The sequence below is a fragment of the Rhagoletis zephyria genome, unplaced genomic scaffold (genome assembly GCF_001687245.7).
Source record: "Rhagoletis zephyria isolate East Lansing unplaced genomic scaffold, Rhagoletis_zephyria_1.1 Rzeph_scaffold_10354, whole genome shotgun sequence".
NCBI lineage: Eukaryota > Metazoa > Arthropoda > Insecta > Diptera > Tephritidae > Rhagoletis > Rhagoletis zephyria.
Window position 1 is genome coordinate 1 of NW_016167432.1, and position 21,100 is coordinate 21,100.

Consider the following 21,100-nt stretch of genomic DNA (forward strand, 5'->3'; position numbering starts at 1 on the left):
TCAACTTTTATGAGGAATTAAGCTCTGAACTTTCCGTGCTTTGGGTGGTATTAATGCTGATAGTTGCCGTTTCATCTGCTGTACACCTTCGTTGTTTTTTTTACCGTTTTGGTATACGAGTGACGAAAAGAGAGAAGCGCGCGCATTGTAAGTGACTCACTGTAAGCTATACCCGAGTAAGGATAAATAAGTTTATTGGCCACACGGTATCAGACAAATTATATTCATGGCTAAACTGACTTATCCGCGGTACGGTTCGTAAGACAACTTGAACCGACTCAGAAAGTAGAAAAAAAAATGGTTTAATCTTCAAAACTCGTAAAACTGAGTTCAAGCGTACGGATAACACAGCTGACGGACTAAACTGGTCATATACACAGAGTATCGCGATGGCTCTCGACACCAGATGATAAGTAGAACATAACGCTTTTTACGGAAACTATTGGCTGCAATGTCCAGAGTCATGTGTAATGATTTCTGTAGAGCTTGTACAGACAAACAACAAGAAAACCTCGCTAAGAACTTTCTGTGCAAATGTCCAACACTTCAAAGTAAGTAGAAGGGGTCTGGAGTCATTAAGTGACGCCGCTTACTTGATATGGGTCCGTTTACATCCGCCACCAGTCTGCTCAGCATTGCTGTCTTCTTAAACCCTTTCTCAGACACGGTCTAGCTGTGATCCCAGAATGTGAGCTTCCTATCTAAATTAAGCCTGAGATATATAATGCAGCTGCTTATTGGGAATTCGTCTTCTAAGATAGTGTTAGCATTTATTAGGGAAGCGGTAAGTATCTAGGGACTCAGTGTATCTTTCTCTTGTCAATCTACTAACTAACTGCTGGCGGTATTGTAGTATGAGTGTTGGCTTCCCTGTTTCCTTTTTAACCTCCTTTGAACTGTTTAAAATTTACCTATTTCCAAAAGAGTGTCCAAATGCAGTAACGACGCCAGTTCGCAATTTAAAAGTAGTTATACTATTTGAGTTTCTCCTCAAGAGTGAAATTGAAAATGGCAAAACTGAGCGCGTTGTGGTTGTGCGAGCGTAGAAAAACTGTGAGAAAGTTGCAATATCTTAGAAATTTGTTGAAAAATCTGCTCTACAAATTGTTCAATTGCAGTTAAAGTTTTCGTGGGAGTTTTTGTTTTTTTTTCTGCTTTTTAACTCTCTCTGGTGGACGACTTTCCACTTCGCCTGCTGCAAGATGCTCTGTAGCTTTATTTATGTGAAAATCTACCCACACGTATATACGCTAAAACAAACCATTAAAATAGTGTTAAGTGTCTGCACTATGTTAAGACACGATGTTTGCAACATCATTTTTAGTTTGCGCTCATATTTCAGCTACTCACTTCCGCTTGGATGCCGAAGATTAAAAGATGAAATGTTGAAGACTTAACAAAGTTTTTGGAACATTTTTAAGGCATCGCGTGCGTGTGTATGTGCGTATATATTTTGTGTATTTATTTGCATTTGAAAGTTATCTTAATTACTCTTTGATCTACTTAGTTGTTGTTATAAATTTAATACAAGAAAGTGGTCGTTGACCAAACTATTGGCCCAAATGAAGTTTGCAAAGCGCATTCTTCGAGTGATTAGACAAAGAATTTCAAGAGTAAACTTTTTTAATAGTTGTAAGATTAAAGAGAAAAAAGTAACTACGTTTGTAAGTTTCTTGTATTGCCCTCATATCTTTTCACATGATTTAAAAGTTTATTTTCCACTTTAGTAAATAATATCGTATTCCTGTTTCTCTTTCGTTCTCTTGCCATTGACAGTATGTACGTTTGTCCTTTGATACACGACCGGAATTGCTAGTTCAACTGTTTACCAAAGAATGGAATTTGGAATTACCAAAACTTTTGATTACAGTACAAGGTGGCAAGGCGAATTTCGAGCTCAACCAAAGTTAAAGAAGGTAAGTTTGCACGCGTTTATTATTTAACAAGTAGCATACTTACTTATTTGTTGTCTATTTTTATAAGTTTATTGATAACAAAACAAAAAAAAAAATCGATTTTAAATGCAAAAAGTTCGTTTACTTGAGCGTGTTGAAAAATTTGCTTTAGCGAAATAGTTCTCTATAACGCACTACATTTAAGCGCTTAGCATCCCGCATAGCAAGCAGCAGTAGAGGAGTAAACTCATACAGGGTGATTCTGGCAATTGTCTTTCAATTCACCACAGTCTTTCGAAAGACAACAAATCTTTCGTAAGACAATTGTCAATTATCGCAACTGTTTTGGAAGCTATTTTCTGTCTACTGGAAGACAAATTGAAAGATCTGCTAACGATAAACCTATATACATTAGCTTTATTCCTTTTGTTTTTTAGCAATAAGTTTTCTAAAAATTAAAAAATAACAAATAAAAAAAAGTAAAAAGTATATAAAAATAAAGTATTTATAGTTTTCTATTTGGAACAGCAAAAACTAAAAGTTAAAAGAAAATTATATTAAAAAGCAAAAAATTAAGAACAGAAAATAAATAAAGTTCCCAAAAATTAAATGAAGATAAAGAACTACACTTCATTTTAAGAAAATATCTGCAAATTAAAAAATAAAAAAAAAAAAATCGAAAAAGTTAGTTCCTAAAAATTAAATTAAATTAAAAAAAATGTATCTTTTAGATATCTAAAAATTAAAAGAAAATTCAATAAAATAAATAAATAAAAAGGGAAAATATAAAATATGTTTCTAAAAATTAAATTAAATTAAAAATATATATTTTTATTTAAAACCAGAAATTTTAAAAATGAAAACAAAATAGAAAAAAAATATCAAAAACATAAGTCTGTAAACTAAAAAGGTAGATTTATTAAATAAAGAAATACACTATAGCGCTAAACTGAATACATGGTGGTTTTTGTTAAATATGTAATTAAATAAAATAATTAAATGGAGAAAAATAAACTAACTTGTTCAAAATTAAATGAATTTAAAAATATGTACTGAAGAATATGTAAAACCTAAAAGAAAATTGAATTAAACAGAAAAAAATTTATCAAAAAAGAGGAAAAATACATAATTTCCTAAAAATTAAATGAATTAATTTTTTTTTATTAAAGCACTAAAACCTAAAAGCTAAAGTAAAAAAAAATTATTAAATTAAAAAAATCTACTATAGTGCAAAACTGACCTCATCGGGTTTTTGTTAAATATTTGAGAGGTTTTTAAAGTTATATTTTTTTGTTTATAAAAATATGGTTCATGCTTTAACTAAAGCCATATATGTAAATCAAACTTTCAATTTTTATAAAAAGCTTAGAAAAATTCAACGAATTTTCATCAAAATGACCAACTTTTTAATCTGGGTATGCAGTTTTATAGCCGATGCAATTTTAGTCTGATGAAGTGTAAGCGGAAAAAATCGCGTTGCTTTTTAATACTTCTTTTATATTAAAAAGTTTTAACTTAAAAAATCTTGGAAATATTTAACAAAAACCACCAGTTTTGCTCGATAGTGTATATATCTATTTACAACAATATATTTAACATAAATTAAAAGGAAATTTTATTAAAAAAAAAGATTAAAAAAGGGGGAAAATTGCGCTGCTCGAGGACTTGATCCCCGGATCTCTCGAATGGCACACACTTGCTCTGCTTACGCGGCCATTGCTACAGTTGGAGCAGCCCGAGCAAAATTATATACATGAGCTTTTTGTCAAAAGAGATTTTCATATTGAAAGTTGGCAAGAGAGCTTGTTTTTTTAACCTTTCGTGGTAGAATAAACAAAATTTTTCAAACTGTCTTGCCTACTATCTTTCAGTTGTATTACAAAAGACTTTTAACTATCTTAGCCAGACTTGGTGCCCGGTTAGTACTCAATACTTTTTTATACTTATTTGCTTTTAACTAATTGCGCAAAGTGGTTAAAAGTGCGCACATCATTCCGCGGGCCTGGGATCGATCCCAGTTTCCGGTTAACATCAGAAAAATATAAGAAAAAAAAGTTTTTCTCTAACAACGGTCGCTCCGCGGCAAGCAATGACAAACCTCTCCGAGTGTATTTATGCAATGAAAAACAGCTTCCCACATTAGGTTAGCGCCAATCAATTATGCTGCAAATTATAAATATTCAATAAAAATCCTTAAGTGGTGCTTAACTGAAATTTGAAATGTATTTTTACTCTTTTTTTTCAGGAAATTCGCAAGGGCCTTTTGAAGGCGGCGAAAACGACTGGCGCATGGATTTTTACAGGCGGAACAAATACAGGTAAAGTAGTTAAATACATTCTAAATTAGTGTAGTTTAGGGTTGCTTGTACATAAAATGCTCAAGTCTACTGTTTATGTCATTGTAAAGAGCCGCACAAACCCACACCGAACAACAACTAAATTTGATAAGTTCATGAATTTCCGTTCAATGCCAGGCAATAAGGTTTAACCCTGTGTCTACTTTTTTTTTAATTTTTTCATTGTCCGTTCTCTAGATTTGTTTTTGTTTTTGTGCTGTAAAGTTTATAAAAATGTATTAATCAAGCTCAAATTTCATATTTATTTATTATTTATTTTATAAACAAATCAAACGCATGAAGTGTGAACCGCGTCCGTTTTGGTATGGAAGCCCCATATACATATATCAACTTAAGTATGAAAATATTAATATGACGGGTATAAGTTGAGTTATTTTTCACATTTTTGACCTTTAACGATGCAAATAAAACGTCGCATTGCACATACATTCCTAGTACATATTCGATATGATGCGTATTAAGAAATATTTCAAGTTGTGCCTACACTATTTCTTCCCTAATAGAAGCTTTACCACCACTAAAAAAGTACTTAATCATCACACAGAGCAAGTGCCGCCTTAGAGCATTACTCACAAATATACCCATATATGTATATTGCCTGCATAGATATGTACCTATGTACTGCTCTCTGAAAATGCTACATTGATTTCGTTTAGTGTTCCATTTTCGTTAATTTTGGATTTACACATCTCGCCTTTGTCAGTTATTGAGCAAAAATCCAAACAAAGAACAATTTATTTTATGGGCAACGTCAGCCAATTCGTTTCGTTTACATTTGTTTGCCTTGCGGATTAATAAAAAAAAGCAAGGGCTGTCTTTAACGTATTATTTCTGATTGCTTATGCACACACGGATTATTTGTATGTACATACATATCTACGCAAATATGTACATATGTATCTGCCTACATTTGTTTACTTATTGCCTTCAACTGTTGATCTGTTATTTACTTGTCTGTTGCCTCGGCGGATATCAGTGCTGGCGTTTGGCTTTTTGTGGTATTTAAGCGCCCTTATCGTTTTACTCAATCGCTAAAGTGACGTTTGATATCTTATGCCACTACGCACATAGATATGGGCATATACATATACATATATATCTTAATATCTACAAGTACTCGTACATACTGAACTACATAAGTATGAGATCTTCTTCCGCTAAACTTTAAGACTAGCTGACAATTTATTTATTTTATGGTCCATTCAACTTCCAGTAACTCATTTAAATGGTAAATCCCGATGTCGGTTATAGCAGACGGCTTAAATTGTTTGTTCAGCATCTCATTTACATATTCTTTAGAAGTTATTGTAAATTCAAATACTGCTCATCCTGAAGAAGTGGTCGCTATTATTTAGATTTAAGTCCATTTATGTAGGTCCATTACGTTGTGTATGGACGTTTACCATTGCCATCTATGTGATATCTTCCATTACAATAATGTATGTATATTTTTTTTTCTTCGACTTTGCAGGTGTTACAAAACAGGTGGGCGATGCGTTGTTGCTCGAGGGTCAGCAGCGGAGTGGTCGTGTTGTTAGTATTGGTATTGCACCCTGGGGCATAGTGGAGCGTAATCACGAACTTTTGGGACATAATCGTGAGGTGCCCTGTCATAGCATAAGTTCGCCAAGGTGAGTGAGTATTGTAAAGTTCATTCCTATGACAGGGGTTACGTAAATACTTGGCTACTTTAAAGTTGTATTTTGTGGCACATACGTACGTGTATATATGTATGTGCAGGTGGCAACCGTCAACAGCTTACAAACGTTAACGCAACCGTCAAGTTACTCTTGCTGCATGCATATTCATGGGTTTGACAAGCTGTGGTCTGTTGCTGGATTTGAATTTTGAACAGCGCTATTCAGTGTTGCGTATCCGCCATGGGGTACGCCATGTGGTGTCTCTAAATTGGCATTTGATAGTATATTTGACTGGATAATGAGCTGCCTTGCACGGAGCTTAAATACTTATTTAAATTCTAATTTGAATGAAAAGCAGTTGAAATGTTTGCTGATGTATTTATCTTTTCTTCTCTATTCATGCCCTTAGGTCAAAATTAGCAGTGTTGAATAATCGTCATGCTTACTTCCTGCTGGTCGATAATGGTACACAAGCGAAATATGGCGCTGAGTTGATATTGCGACGAAAATTGGAAAAATTCATATCGAACTTAAAACTGCATCCATGTAAGTATGATTTTTAAGAATAAATCTAGCAAGCAGATTAAACGCAGACTATGATTTTCACGCTTAATGCAAATCTATTTTTTTTATCTTCAGCTGAAATTAAAAAAGCTGCGTAAAAAAGAAATTTTAGTTTTGTTTTCAAGAAAATAATTCATTGGTTTTGTGCATGTATGTATGTGCATCGCTTATGCACTGCCAGGAATCTAACCCCTTCCGCATGAAATCTTCGGCAACCCTTTTTACCTCCTAAACTATAGGGGCCTGCCTGCAGCTGCGAACTTACGTCGATGGCGTACCAAATCCGAAAGCGAACAACGCGAAAATTCGAAATTCACACTTTGAAGTAGATAGCCGCAATAAAGTCCTCAAACCGCTCAAGGACAGCACTTGAAGCTAAGCAACGTCGTTGGAAACGCGCAAGGCAATTGACCGGCCGGCTAGTAACAACTCGCAACTAACTCTCCCTCTAACTTTGGTCCCACCACGTAGAAACATCCAGCTGTTTGCGCCTTCCGATAGTGGAGTTTGATGACAATAACCGAAAGATTAGCTGACTGGAGGTAGGGCTAAGTGGGCGCTATAACAACAACACACGAGTGGCTGTATTGTATCCCGGGAGTGTGCTTCCCCCTCCAATTTTCCCAGAAGGGATTCGCCTGGAAGAACTTCGGGGAAGTATAAAATAATTCTGGCTGACTTTTCGAATCGCTTTAGAGCCTATAAAAAAATTCGAAAGCCAAAAAGTTCAGTAAAGGTTTTGATGGTTAAAGTTTCTGGAATAAATCTTGTTGACACTTACTAGAGTTTATAAGCTACTTATTCTACGTTGTCCACCAGACTGCGAAGCCGTAGAATAAAAAAGTTGGTACAAACCCATTTGCTTCATTCTCAAAGTATACAACGCTGACGTCCCTGATGTTAATGCCACAACGAATAGCATCTAGGTTAGTCTTACGTTAGATTGTCGTGGTAATCTATAAAACGCGCTTAAACTCAGGGCCCATTGCGATGCCGTTTGAGGGGTTAGCAACTCGCAATCCCCCCTAAACTATTTTGAACTTCTCAGGAAATTTAGAAGGTCCCTGATTTCCATTATTCTAAAGTCCTCCAAGTTGTCAAAGAATTGTCCACGAAGAGTGCAGAGTCTTTGTCTCAATAGCGGAAGGCTTTGGCTCAACAGTTGCAGAATCGTTTCCCGCTCCTCTTCGTATTGACAAATTCTACAGAAGTCATGTAATCGTAGGCCTAGTCGATTGATATGTTTGCCAGTTAGGTAGTGTCCCTTTTACAACAGATACTAATAAACTAATATTACGCTTATTTAGGTTCAATAGTAGGTAAGTGCCTTCAGCGCTGAGCACCGGCCGCAAAGATAGGGAAATTCCCGTTCCCACGACAATCGGGTCTACGTAACCAGAACGACGCAGATTTATATTTGGCCAAGTACTGCCACTCCAGCAACGATCCCCAAAAATTCTTTGGGGAACTTGTATGCTACAACAACAACAACAACAGAGAAATTCCCAGGTGATGGTAGTATACACCTTCACCAACCCTCCTCTCGAACTTTGAGCCATCTGTATATACATGGATGGACTCTCCACTCCTTACAGCGTCCGGTTTACACTCTTCACTTGAGGGTCGTAAACGTCATAACAGGTGCAGGTCTCAGAAGTCCAAAGTCCACCAATCCAGGAAGTTCCGGAAACTCCGTTAGTGTCTTACCGTTTCGGTAACTGGTATTTGACCACTTATTTAGATGACCCGTATGAATTGTCGAAACGCTTCCGTTGTTTGACATGCAGTTCTACAGGAAGAAATTCAGTAGGGTATACAGTGCCTACGTTGGTGTTGTTCTCATCGAATCAGTTATGATTGTGGCCGCAAGCCAGTTTACCACTTTCCCATCAGTGTCAGACCATACAGTAATAGGGAATTGGTGTAACTATAGCTATGTATTATTTTCGGTTCCATCCCCCATATTTTTCTCGTCATACCAGCTACTCCTACGTAAGCATTGTTAGTCAACTATCTGCTTCGGAGCCTTAATATAAAATATTAATATTAAATCATAGAATAAGTTTTAGATCACAGGTATAAACTCCAACTTTTTATAGAAACCTTCTTTTCCATTTTTAGCACCTACTTATCGATTTTTAGCCATTCATTATTTTTCATCTTGCGGAGTAGCAAATTGATTTACCATTATCGTACTTTGTGCGTCCTTTAGATTTTCAATGTGACTTTTATTTGCCAGCAACATACATCCATACAAATGTATTTTTTGCAACTCAAACATTTCCACAGCAATTCTGTTAGTTTAGCAAAGGCACCCATGGGTACTGTAACCATGCCTGCATGCATGCACATTAGGGTGGTATAAATTAAGTAAAGTCGGAATTTTAATTTTCTCACCCCCTAGGATTGTTCTATATCGAAAAAAGTATACCCCCATTTTTTATTTTGAAATCAAAAAATATTTAGAAGTTGCGCAAAGCGCTCAAAGTTTTTATATAGGGAAAAAACAAACTTTCCGTGGAAATGGTATGGAATTCTTAAAAATCAATATCAAAACTCTGGTTCTCTTTGGGACACTTCCAATAACAAAATACAATTGTTTATTTAACCATTTTCTGGCATTTTCTAGGGGTTTCGACGGACCTATAAAATATAGTTACTACGAAAAAAATTGTTAAAAATTTAATTGGGTATTATTTCTGGGATTCTTCTGAAGAGAAACAGAGTTTTCCGGTCGAAAAATATTGATTTTCAAAAATTCTATACCATTTCTACGAAAAGTTGTGTTTTCCCATAAAAAAATACATGTAAAACTTTGAGCGCTTTGGGTGACCTGTAAATATTTTTTGATTTCAAAATACAAAATAGGGGTATATTTTTTCGGTATAGAACAATCTTAGCGGGCGAGAGCATAAAAATTCCGACTTTACTGTTTGTTTATTTTTAGACCACCGTAATGCACATTCATAAATAAATACTGATATATATAATAAAAATAAGCATTATTGTAATACGTATATGTATGACTGTACACACGCGCATACGCTGTATATATGTACATACTACATATGTGTGTATAATGTTTGCTAGGATAATGTGGTCTTTATTTGAAATTGATTTCATCTATTTGTGGAAATGCTGCACTTTTACTTCCGCTGTGATTATATTTCAACTCAACTCCAATAATGGTATTTATTTGTTTTCATTGCTATTGCTCTTGAGTTGGTTTACCGGTTGGCTGGTTTTGTAACCAGGAAATAGGTGGACATGTCGCATGCGGTTGTCGCATGCCAAGCTAGAATGAAAATATTTCGTTCACATAAACGTTTAGCAGTTTGATTGGGAAAATGTTGAGCATTTTACGTGCATTCACACAACCAACCACAAATACACACGTAGTACATATGCACACATCCTGTAAGGACTTGTACCAGTTTGTAATTCAGCCCAACTAGTTCACGTTCTATCCTGTTTCAATGTTAGCAACTAGTGTTTTTAACATGGCGTTGTCATATGAGATGTCAGTTGTACGGTCCTGCATCAGCACATACCCGTAGAAATACTAGTATCATTCTACCAGTTGACGGAGCCAGCACCGTGAAAGAAAGAAGTACCTACGTAATTTTGTTCGCGATACTAACAGTGGCAACGGCGGACAGAGCAGTGTTTTAAAAAGAAAAAAAAAATATTTCATTTAATTTTAATGGTATTTGAGTATTTAGGTTTTTTTTTTTTATAAATGAAATCAATATAGCAATTCATAATAAATTCAATATAAATCAATATGAATTCGTACGACGCACGACAGACGCTTGTTATTCTCTATTACGAATCGCAGTTGTCGTATGAAATCCGATAGTTAGCGTAGCTGATTTGTGCTGGTTCACAATAAAAAGCCGTTCACAACAATATACATAAATAAATATCTGTGGGGATATGAAAACGAAAATAGGAGAACTGATATCATGCGATACGCTTGCAAGCGTTTATCGTCTATAGATAATAAAAAGTCTTTCGTCAGACAAATGAAAATCAGATGGCAAGTTCACTCTTGGTGAAAAGCTACTTTGAGAGAAATCACTTGTGTATAATTTAGCTCGCGTCGCTCCAACAGAGGCAATGGCCGAGTGAACAATACGCCTGTATTCGAGAGAACCGAGTTTGAGTCTTCAGGCAACGGATTTGTTTAATTTACTTTTCTTTTAATTATTAGATTTTATTGCTTGAAAAGGAAAAATGTTTATTTCTTACTTCATTTAATTTTTAGAACTTTATTTTATTTATTTATTTTTTTAATACAATTTTCTTTCTTTCGTAATTTAAGTTTATTTTTATGTTAAGATGTTATTGTTTTAAAAGGAAGAATACTTTTTTTTTTTTAATTTCATGGCGAACTGGTGCGACTTCCATCCCTAAACAATAGGTTATGCTATGGAATTTCTGCATACTAGATCATAATTTCACTGCAGGGTATACAAGGATCTGTATGTAGATACATTTATACTTGTGTATATTCATGCAACAATTCCTAGATAAATAGGTATTCATATTGACCATACCTTACATTTTTTTTTCTGTTGGACTATAAAAGAAGCCATTATTCCATTTGCTTTTCTGTTTATAATAAGGATTTCAAGGAATCCTTGCCATTTGCTTAGTATTAAATTTATATTTTCAAAAGCTTTGCACACTTAATGCCGATTGTCATTGTAAACAAATTACAGTGAAAACTTAACATTACAAAAAAAAAATTAGGCTTTTTTTAAGTCGTTAATTTTTAGAGCCTTTTGTGTGTTTTGAATTTGCAACGCTCATTTTCCATATTATCAGAATGACGATTTCCATCCGATAGTGATGTGCGGTTCCGAGTATTTGTTATAAAGTAAAGTAAAAGAAGTAAATATATATTACATTCATCAAAAATTTTATAAAAATAAAATACATGAAATTAAACTTAATTAAACGTTTTCCTTGTTAAGGTTTCATTTAAAACAAAGCAATGTTTCCATTCAAAACCGAATTTCACTGAGCCGTTTTTCGGTTCTTATGGAATCGATTTTCGGTGCTCGATAAACCAGAATTTTTCTGAAAAATCTTAATAAAAAACTGTTGTTGTACAATTTTGTTGAATTTTTCTAATTTTTCTAAAAAGTTTGAAATGGAGATAAATAATAAACATTAAACAGACAAAAAAGAAAAAATGGTTATTTTATGCCTTTTACAATACATACGTATATTGATTCCAACCTTTTATGACCTGACAGACTGTCAGTGTGGCATTAAAAATGGAAAATTTTAAGCGATTTACACAAACACATATCCAGACAATATTTATTATATTTTCTTTAATTTTTAAAGGCACATAAATACCTGTCAAAAAACCTTATTCTATTAATTTTATTGTAAGTATATTTACCCATATGGCCCATAGTGCCGATATGATTCAAATTGACAGTTCAAATAACGCTTTCCAACACCAGAAGGAGAAAAGTCTGACGAAACTCAGTCGCTCTGTCTAAAGCTGTGCTCAACGTTTTGTGGGTAACAAGTCCAGTTGTTGCCTTCAAAAGCGGCTTTAAAGGGGGGCAAAAAGTATGGATTTGACGAACGGTGAAAATCTGGTCAGTGGTGGATTTGCTTGTGCTGAAGCCACACTGATCAAGTCCAATCCGTTGGTTCATGGAGGGCGTCAGTTTTTCACTCAGTATCGACGTTAGGATCCTAAACGCAGTGTTGGGAAGGAGGCACAATTGGCGCAAACAGACAGGATCTCCATTCTTGTGCATGGGGCAAAGCGCACTGAGCTTCGAAACACAATGTTCAATTTATGTCCAACCATGTAACCTCTCCGATGCTGCAATGTATGTTGTATGTATTGAAAAAATGTTCACTGATTTTCATTTTGACCCCTGTTTGGATACAATAAAATATTTCTTCTATGATTTTCTGACATTCAATGGGATTTTTCTCAATAAACGTTCATATTTCTACAAATGAAATGATTTTGTGCAATCAAGCCACTTATCATCAATTCGCAATAAATCATTCACATATCGGCTCTCGTTCATACCATTCTTGCATATATCGAAACTCAAATATTTTCAAATGAAGTTGACTTTCGAAGAAGAACGATAAAAAGGCGACCAAAAGCGCAATGCATTCAACAATGCAAATATTAAAGCAAAGATTTTTGTAATTTTATGAAATTTATGATATGTCCTCAATTTGTCAGTACTCGTACATACATATATACGAATGATGCATTATGTCACTTTTCCGATTCTGCATTCGGATGTGATATGTGGCAGCCACTACAGCAATGGCAAACGCATGGATGCGCTCATTCGCTTACTCATTCGATCAACAAACATCTGGATATGCAAATGGTAGTTGGTTAGCTGTTTGGTTGGTTGCTTGGTTCGCTGGTTGGCTGGAATATGTCAACTGGAATAACAAGCTGCTCACAACTCTCAAATATGCTTTTTTTTGCATTTATAATGGAGGAGCTTTTGCGCTTGTCTGCTCAATGTACGCCACATTCCTTCATACGAACATCTGCTTTTAGATTAATGTATTTTTGTATGCGTTTGTGCGCGAATATATGTGAATATGTATGTGCGTTTGAGGGAGAGAGAGAGTGAGTGGCCTTGCGGTCATATGCAATTACGCGAATTTGAATGCTGCACGCACCGCCGCATTTGACTCAACTGTCAAGTAATATTTCACGAAATGATAAACTAAGTGCCAAATAAAAAGTGAATTGCAACGCATTTTATTTAAACCTTTTTTTGTGAGCGACCACACATATCCGTTTGCTTTTCTACATTTTAGATATAATGAAATTTTCACAAATACTCATTTTCTGCTCTTATTTATATTTATTGCACTCCTCACTTGTTTTTCTTATCTCTCCTGCAGTTACACATTCCAGCACACCGGTCGTCTGTCTGGTTATTGAAGGAGGTACAAATACGGTACGTGCGGTATTAGAGTACGTGACGGACACACCGCCAGTGCCAGTGGTGGTATGTGATGGTTCGGGTCGTGCAGCGGATCTGATAGCGTTTGTGCACAAGTAAGCCAACCCGCCATTTTGTTATCAAATTTTATCTAATGAATAAGAAAAATGGTACGAATATATGCTAAATATGCTAAAGTGTGAAAGTATTTTTGCAACATTAGGGCGGTACAAAGAAATTGAATACAAAATTTTAACGCTCTCACCTATATATATATCTAAAAGTATACCTTTTTTGAAATTAAAAAAACTATTTAAACATTGCTCAAAGCGCTCAAAGTTTCTCATGTATTTTAAATAGGCGGAAAAATCGTTTTATTTGGAAAAAATGCATCCGTAAATATTGTTAATATTAAAAGTTGATAAATATACAATTCGGTATTATTCCTTGAAGTCTTCTGAGGAGAAACTTAGTTTGCCAGTAGAAAAAAACTATATTTCACGGATTCTATAACATTTCTACGAAAAATAGTTCTTCCGCATATAAAATACTTGGATAATTTTGTATAAAAAACTTGGATAATTTTGTATAAAAAACTTGGAAAATTTTGTATAAAATACTTGGATAATTTTGTATAAAAAACTTTGAAAATTTTGTATAAAATACTTGGAAAATTTTGAGCGCTCTAACCAGTTTTTGATAACAAAAAAAAAACAAGTTGAACTTTTTTCTATATAGAACAATCCTAGGGGTGAGAGCATTAAAATTCCGACTCTACTTTTCTCACATGCCTATACAACCCTAATGCGTATGCTTATGTACAATTGTACTCGAAGGGAACCACCCATTCTGTTGGTCACGGCCACCCATTTCGCTTTTGGCTTTTCGCCCAGTGGCAATTGAGTTGGATATGGTTTTCAGCTTGGCAAGTTGGAAGTTTCATAAATACTCTCTAATTGGGGTCCATTTTACGTTAGTTTATGCAAGTGTGCGGAAATTGTTGCCCTTTTTAGTAAATGCATATGTATGTACGTACATAGGTACTTATGTACAAGTATATGGTTACCCTCAATAAGGCTCACTCGAAATTTTACTTCAATTAATTGAAATATTGCCAGGCTTGTTAGCAGGGCGAGCGCCAAAAAGGGTTTTCAGAGTTTTTCGTGAGCATTAAATCTAATCAAAGCTGTATATACCCTGCAAAATATATATGTGCTGATAATGATAAAATGCTGCAGATTCATGTCTGCCTTTAAGGCAGTAAGAATAAAAAAAAAACTTTGCAAGTAATGAAAAAAGTGATACTTACCAAGCGACATTGCATAGGCAACATCGCCACACCAAAATCAACAAGCAATCTACGTGTAGGTTGTTATTGGTTTTGGAATCTAATGGGTGTCAAAATAGGTAAATAAAGTGTGACACTTAAGATCTGAGCAAAAAAAGTAAATTTAGAGACTAAATGCACGTAAAAAATCGAATCAGCACCAGCAGATGGTAGCGGCCACCAGTTCAAAATACATCAGTTTTCACAATAAATTTTTTTTTGTTATTTAATTTTAATTGTATTATTATAAGAATATAGTTTATTTCTTATACCGTACTAGCTTTTAACTACTAGGTACTAGGTAGGTGGGTACTAGGTAATAACAGACATTCACATTTATATATGTACATATATAGATAAATGAAAGTTTCAAACTTTAAGAAAAAAATTTAAGAAAAAAATCAACAAACTTTAGTAAAAATTTCGAACTCTTTAACTAAATTTCTTAGAAAGATTTTGAATATGCAGTTTTGTAACCCATTGAATTCTAGTACAATAAAGTGTAAGTTTGAAGTAGCTAGGACTTTTTCACGTTTTTTTTTGTGTTGAAAGAGTTGCGTATTTTCTTCCATATAAAAAAATAGTCGAAAATACTTTGTATGAAGGAAGTCCACAACGGTTTTTTCTAAGAACAACCACGTCGTCTTAATCACCGATGTCCAAAATGTACTTACATTTTGAATGACACCAGCACTGAAACCAGCGGGAAGAAGTAAGCCGAGGAGTTCATAGACTGCATACATAATGTGACCCACTATTTCATAGCTCAAAGAAGTTTATGTTAGGTTGCTTTAGATTAAAGTGGTTGCCCCAGGCAAGGGACACGTGGACAATTAAGAGAATGTCCTTTGTGATACCACGAAAAAACTGAACGGAGATCATTAATTTAGACGGCGAAACACCGTGGCTAATATCGATGCCTGAGAGCTCAATTTTAGTTAAGAAGTGCGAGCGAAAATGCTTCCATCTTAGCCCAGCGAAGGTTGGACAATCTAGAATAAAGTCATCTTCCTCTTGACAGCTGTTACAAAAGTGATCAGTTGAAATTCCTAGCCTTACCGCGTGAATACCAATGGCACAATTGCATGTCAGAACCCCAACCACTAGCGAGAGCAGAGGCTTTTCAAGCGTAAGGAGCTCCTTTGGCTGCCCCCGGTCCAACCCAGGCCAGAAGGATCTGGAAATTGCGCATGTTCTTGTGTTATTCGAGCGGTCGCCGAGCTGACACGAGGCCCAACCGTCCAAGAGTGTACCGCAGGAGGACTGAGGCGTCGCTAGTTGCTCTTTATATGGGCATAATGTTTTAAGATGCCTTTTCAACGCCAGGTGATCATCCACGCAGTTTCCCGCGATGTCACTGTGACCCGGCACCCAAAACTAGCCTAATTAAGAAGTACTCGGACGCGATTGATAAAATATGGTTGAAGAAAATTGGCGTTTTCAAGAACTATTTAAAGTTTTTTATTTATTTTNACTAGCGAGAGCAGAGGCTTTTCAAGCGTAAGGAGCTCCTTTGGCTGCCCTCGGTCCACCCCAGGCCAGAAGGATCTGGGAATTGCGCATGTTCTTGTGTTATTCGAGCGCTCGCCGAGCTGACACGAGGCCCAACCGTCCAAGAGTGTACCGCAGGGGGACTGAGGCGTCGCTAGTTGCTCTTTATATGGGGATAATGTTTTAAGATGCCTTTTCAACGCCAGGTGATCATCCACGCAGTTTCCCGCGATGTCACTGTGACCCGGCACCCAAAACTAGCCATATTAAGAAGTACTCGGACGCGATTGATAAAATATGGTTCAAGAAAATTGGCGTTTTCAAGAACTATTTAAAGTTTTTTATTTTTTTTTATGACAAGATTGTTTATTTTGTAGTAGTAAAAAATTTCTTGTAGTTTGTTTTCGCAAGCTTATGAAGAGATATATTTAGCAAGGTGTTAAAAATCAGGTTTTTGCAAAAATGTAAATTTTATTGCGGGTTCCGATAGAATACCTATCCAGAGATAATATTCGTGTGGTAATTGGCCACACAATTGGAGGATTAAAGTTAGCAAAACGCAGATTTTATTGCTGATTTCGGCAGAATATCCCTTGTTCAAAATTGTTGTCCTAAATTTTCATTAGAAATACCTCCCCTAGCTGATCTACCCTTTGAACCACAAAAGACAAACACTTTGTTTTGGCTTTTCTATTATTTATATTCGTTTTATTTACCCAAAACCACTGAGACCAAACTTTGTTAACCATGCAACTTTTCACTCACTGATTTGCATTTCGAAATTGTCGGTATATTTGCTAGACATTTGTTCAGCTCTGGTGTCGGTAAGTTTGGTTTATATTGTTGTTATCTATTTCGTTGCTGCGGTTAGTGGTGCAGGCTTATACTAGCTTTAACTGGCGGGGCTTGTAATTGCAGCAACATAAATAATTACAACTGCTTAGGCCAAAATATTTTATGCTAAAATTCATTCGCCTGTACTGTGTTGATGTTGACAACAGGTGTGTTTGATGCGGAGGTGAAGCTGATGCTGATGCTGATGCTGTTGCTGTTGCTGATGTAGATGTAATTAGCTTGTCAGTCATGTTGTTGACCCTCTTTCGCGCCAGCTTGACACCGCATCAATATCCTGGAGACAAATTTCACTTGTCTACTTGCGGGAATTGTCCCGCGACTTGACATCTAAGCGAGTAATATTCCTGGCTGCTGTTTTATTACGAAATTTGTACCAATTAAGTAAAATGAATGCTCTCTCTCTCTCTCTTATCACTTTNTTTTTTTTTTTGTTGTATGTACAATAGGGTGGAGCGCAAAAAAAAATTTGCGTTTGAAATTCTTATAACCGGAGATCGTTGCCTTTGGACGGCAATAGAATATCCCACACTTGTTTTGTAGAATCGATTAATAATTTTTGCCTCCCCTTTAAGAAAAATTCTAGATATGCAGTTAAGTTTGAGATAATAAAGAGCAAGTTCACGGTGGCTACAAAATACTGTTGGCAATGTTTTTTTGTTGCTGCATATATGAAGTATGTTCGACAAGGTTTTTAAATGGAGAAAATAAGCAACACATTCACCAAAAAATAAAATAAAATCGAGGCTAAGTCTAAGCAACTTTAAACTTGTACTTTATTATTGTAAAATTTAATGGCTTACAAAACTGCTATTCTAAAAGTTTTCTAAAAATGATAAATTAAGGATACTCGATTAACTTCCAAGGGCAACGATTTCCCGCTATTCGAATTTCGAAACACAAAACTTCTTGTTCCACTCCACCCTAACACTCAATATATGTATGTATGTACATATGTACGATCATAGATAGGTTTAGTTGAAATGAGGTGACTGCTCTATTTTAACCACTTTTGACACCCACCACATCTATGTATGTACTTTGGCTACGTGTTATTAGAAAATTTAATTAAAATTTTTTTGTCTTTTTATCGCAACTAAATTAGTTTTCGCTGCGGGTGGTGCAGCACTGAAGCTTTAGTGATGCCTGAGGGCTTTAAATCATTAATATTGTGAATTAAATTTAAACAAAATTTACTCAAGTAAATAAGGTATTCACGCCTGTCTAGTTATTGAATTATTTGGTTATGTTGTCGCATTTGTACGGGATTTTAAGTCCTTTCACCTATGGTTAGCCACATTTTGCCAGTGCTGTGGAGCTTGATTTAAAGCACAGTGATTAGTTAGATAGTTAGTTAGTAATTTTTGGATGTAACAGAACTAGAGACACCGCGACCTGAAAGATCTTAAGTATCTCTTATACAGTAAGTGCCTAAAACAGTGTAGCCAAGAGACCTTCAGCTTCCCTAATGAATCCTAAAAGGGCCTTGGTAGGTTTGTAACAAAGGGTTCGACCATTGAAGCTTTTAAGTGGCTCACTCAATCTTTGTCTGCCCAAAGCCGGACAGTAACAGAGAATATGCTCTGAAGTTTCGTCATCTTCAAGCACGGTTGCCAACCGTCCCGTTTTCGGCGGTACTGTCCCGGATTTGAAAGCTATGTCCCAGTCCCGGTACAAAATATGCCGGGACGCAAAACGTACCGGTTTTTGACACGAAAAAAAAATTTAGACATCCCGTTGTAAAAAAATTTAGAACTCTTAAATTATGTATATTTTTCAAATTCTATTTACTAATCGACACTATACGCTGTATTTTGTTTGCTACCGCGATTTCCTGCAGACTGTTTCATTTATAACTAAATGCAATAAACAAACTGCGCAATGCGGTGGCGCCGTGCATAAAGCTGAAAAAAAAGAAGTTGTTCTTAAAATTTTCTGGAGTTGGAATTTTCACACCAATTTTCGTGGACTTCTAATTCATTTGAGGCCTATGGTTTCTAGGAAAGATTTTCTTAAAATTTTGCGGGATTACGTTTTTGCTATACTCATTGAAGGGGAAAAAAATCGACCCAGCTAATGTACTTACCTATGAAATTGTATATTGTTTTGTTGTTCCATGAAAATGTTTATATGTCTATGAAATTGTTTATTGTTTTGTTGTTCTAAATAAAAAAATTTCAAAATAAAACATTGAAATTTATGTCTTACGTTCTATGTATATTAGGGTGCATCACTCTCCATAAAAAAGTAATTTGTTTCATCGGAGTTATAAAGTCTATTATATTTTAAGACTTCCGCCAAAATATTTCAGAAAATACCTCAAGAAACCGATAAATAAAATTGATCGTAAAAAATACTTTTTCCAAAAAAAAAATCACATCATATAATAGAAGAGTTTAAGTAAGTTAAGAGTCTTTATGATACAATAAATTTTGTAATTCTGGTTGAAAACCTAATATATGTATGTACATATGTATATTAGGGCGTAGGAGTATTCTACATGTAATTCTTACAACATTTTATGAAAAAACCATGCGTCTAAAATCAACGTGGAGTTTGCCAAATTGCGAAAATAGGTTTCGAGGAAAATATGAAAATTTTCACTTTTACGGCCTCAGGTGGAAGTTTTAAGAAAAAAATAAGTGCAGAAATGTATCCCTCATACCAAAAAACCTCGTATAGCATGTTTTTATACAAAATTTAAACACTTCTTTACGACACTACAGCAAAATGCTATACCTATTTTCGCAATTTGCCAAACTCCAAATTGATTTCAGACCCATGGTTTCTTTAGAAAATTTGCTTAGAATTACAGGTAGAATCATTCTGTGCTATACGCGCTTAGTCGAAAAATCTCCCTTACAAATTGGCCCGTCCTAATGTATATATGTATTTGCGGCTCTCCACTAAACCAGGGAACCGTAGGTAATGATTAGGCGAAACAGCCTTGCGGAGCACCTCGCCTTTAGCAAAAATCCTTCTCACTTCTTCAGTGCAAAAATGGAGTCTGAGCTTAAGCTCAGCTTTTATGCAAGCGGCTCACTCTTACTCAATATACTTTAAAGTAAGAAGATGACCATTTCTATTAATTGATTTTCTTCTTATGTTACTTCATCATTAGATATGCCTCCGATGGCGAGGAGCAGCCAGTACTGGAGTCCATGCGGGATTACTTAATAACTACTATACAAAAAACTTTCGAAGTCGGCTTCGATCAAGCGGAAAAACTTTACCAAGAACTTTTGCAATGCACACGAAATAAAAATTTGGTAAGTAAATACATACTATGTAAATAAATAAATACACAGATAGAATACAAAAAAAAAAAAAACGAAATTGCTTGGTATTGCCGGCTGGGAAATTATGGCCAGTATTGTTGTTGCTTTGTACTTTTTGGTATACTACCAACTTTCTTTCGACAACTACTATGCTAAATTGCATAACTTTTGCCTCGCTGACATGCTTTGGGATATCTATAGCCAGCCTCCCGCATATCGCCTGCTGACTTTTCGTCTCTGACCACATTTTCAATATGAATATTAACCTAGAATGTGGTAAAATATGCAGATATTTCTTTTAGCTTTTATCTACTTTCGATACTCTGCGGATTTGTCTGCATAAATATTTTGTGGCTATGGCCTTATACGTTTATCTTTTCAGTCAGTTTGCATAAGATTTATTAAATATGCGCAAAAAATTGAAAAGTTTTCTGATCATTTGGGACAATCGTTGAGTGCGCTCTAATCGAAAAAATTTGCAATGAAGTGATGTAAGAATATCGAAATAAAATTTAATTGCTTTATCTTGCAGGGGAAATAGGAGAATGTGGAAATATCACATGCAAAAGGCGGAACAATCGATAGAAAAACATTTAGGACCGTTTGTCCAAGTAGGTTTTAAAATGTATCTGCCCTTGAACAAATTTTGTTCTGATAGATTTTAAAACGTACTCGAACAACGCTACTTGGATTATTGGCAAAATTGTATGCATTCTTCTTCATATTTTGTTCATTTT

At 35.2% G+C, this 21,100-nt stretch overlaps 1 protein-coding gene across 1 annotated transcript; it reads left to right on the forward strand.

The window, feature by feature from the left end:
• Nucleotides 1–1,779: 1,779 nt before the first annotated feature.
• On the forward strand, nt 1,780–20,354 carry LOC108376398 (transient receptor potential cation channel trpm-like; the record flags this gene model as incomplete). Its single annotated transcript, XM_017632603.1, has 6 exons — nt 1,780–1,916; nt 4,141–4,213; nt 5,724–5,883; nt 6,302–6,438; nt 13,375–13,531; nt 20,207–20,354. Coding segments are annotated over exons 1-6 (756 nt in total), but the record flags the coding sequence as incomplete, so codon positions are not given.
• Nucleotides 20,355–21,100: the final 746 nt, after the last annotated feature.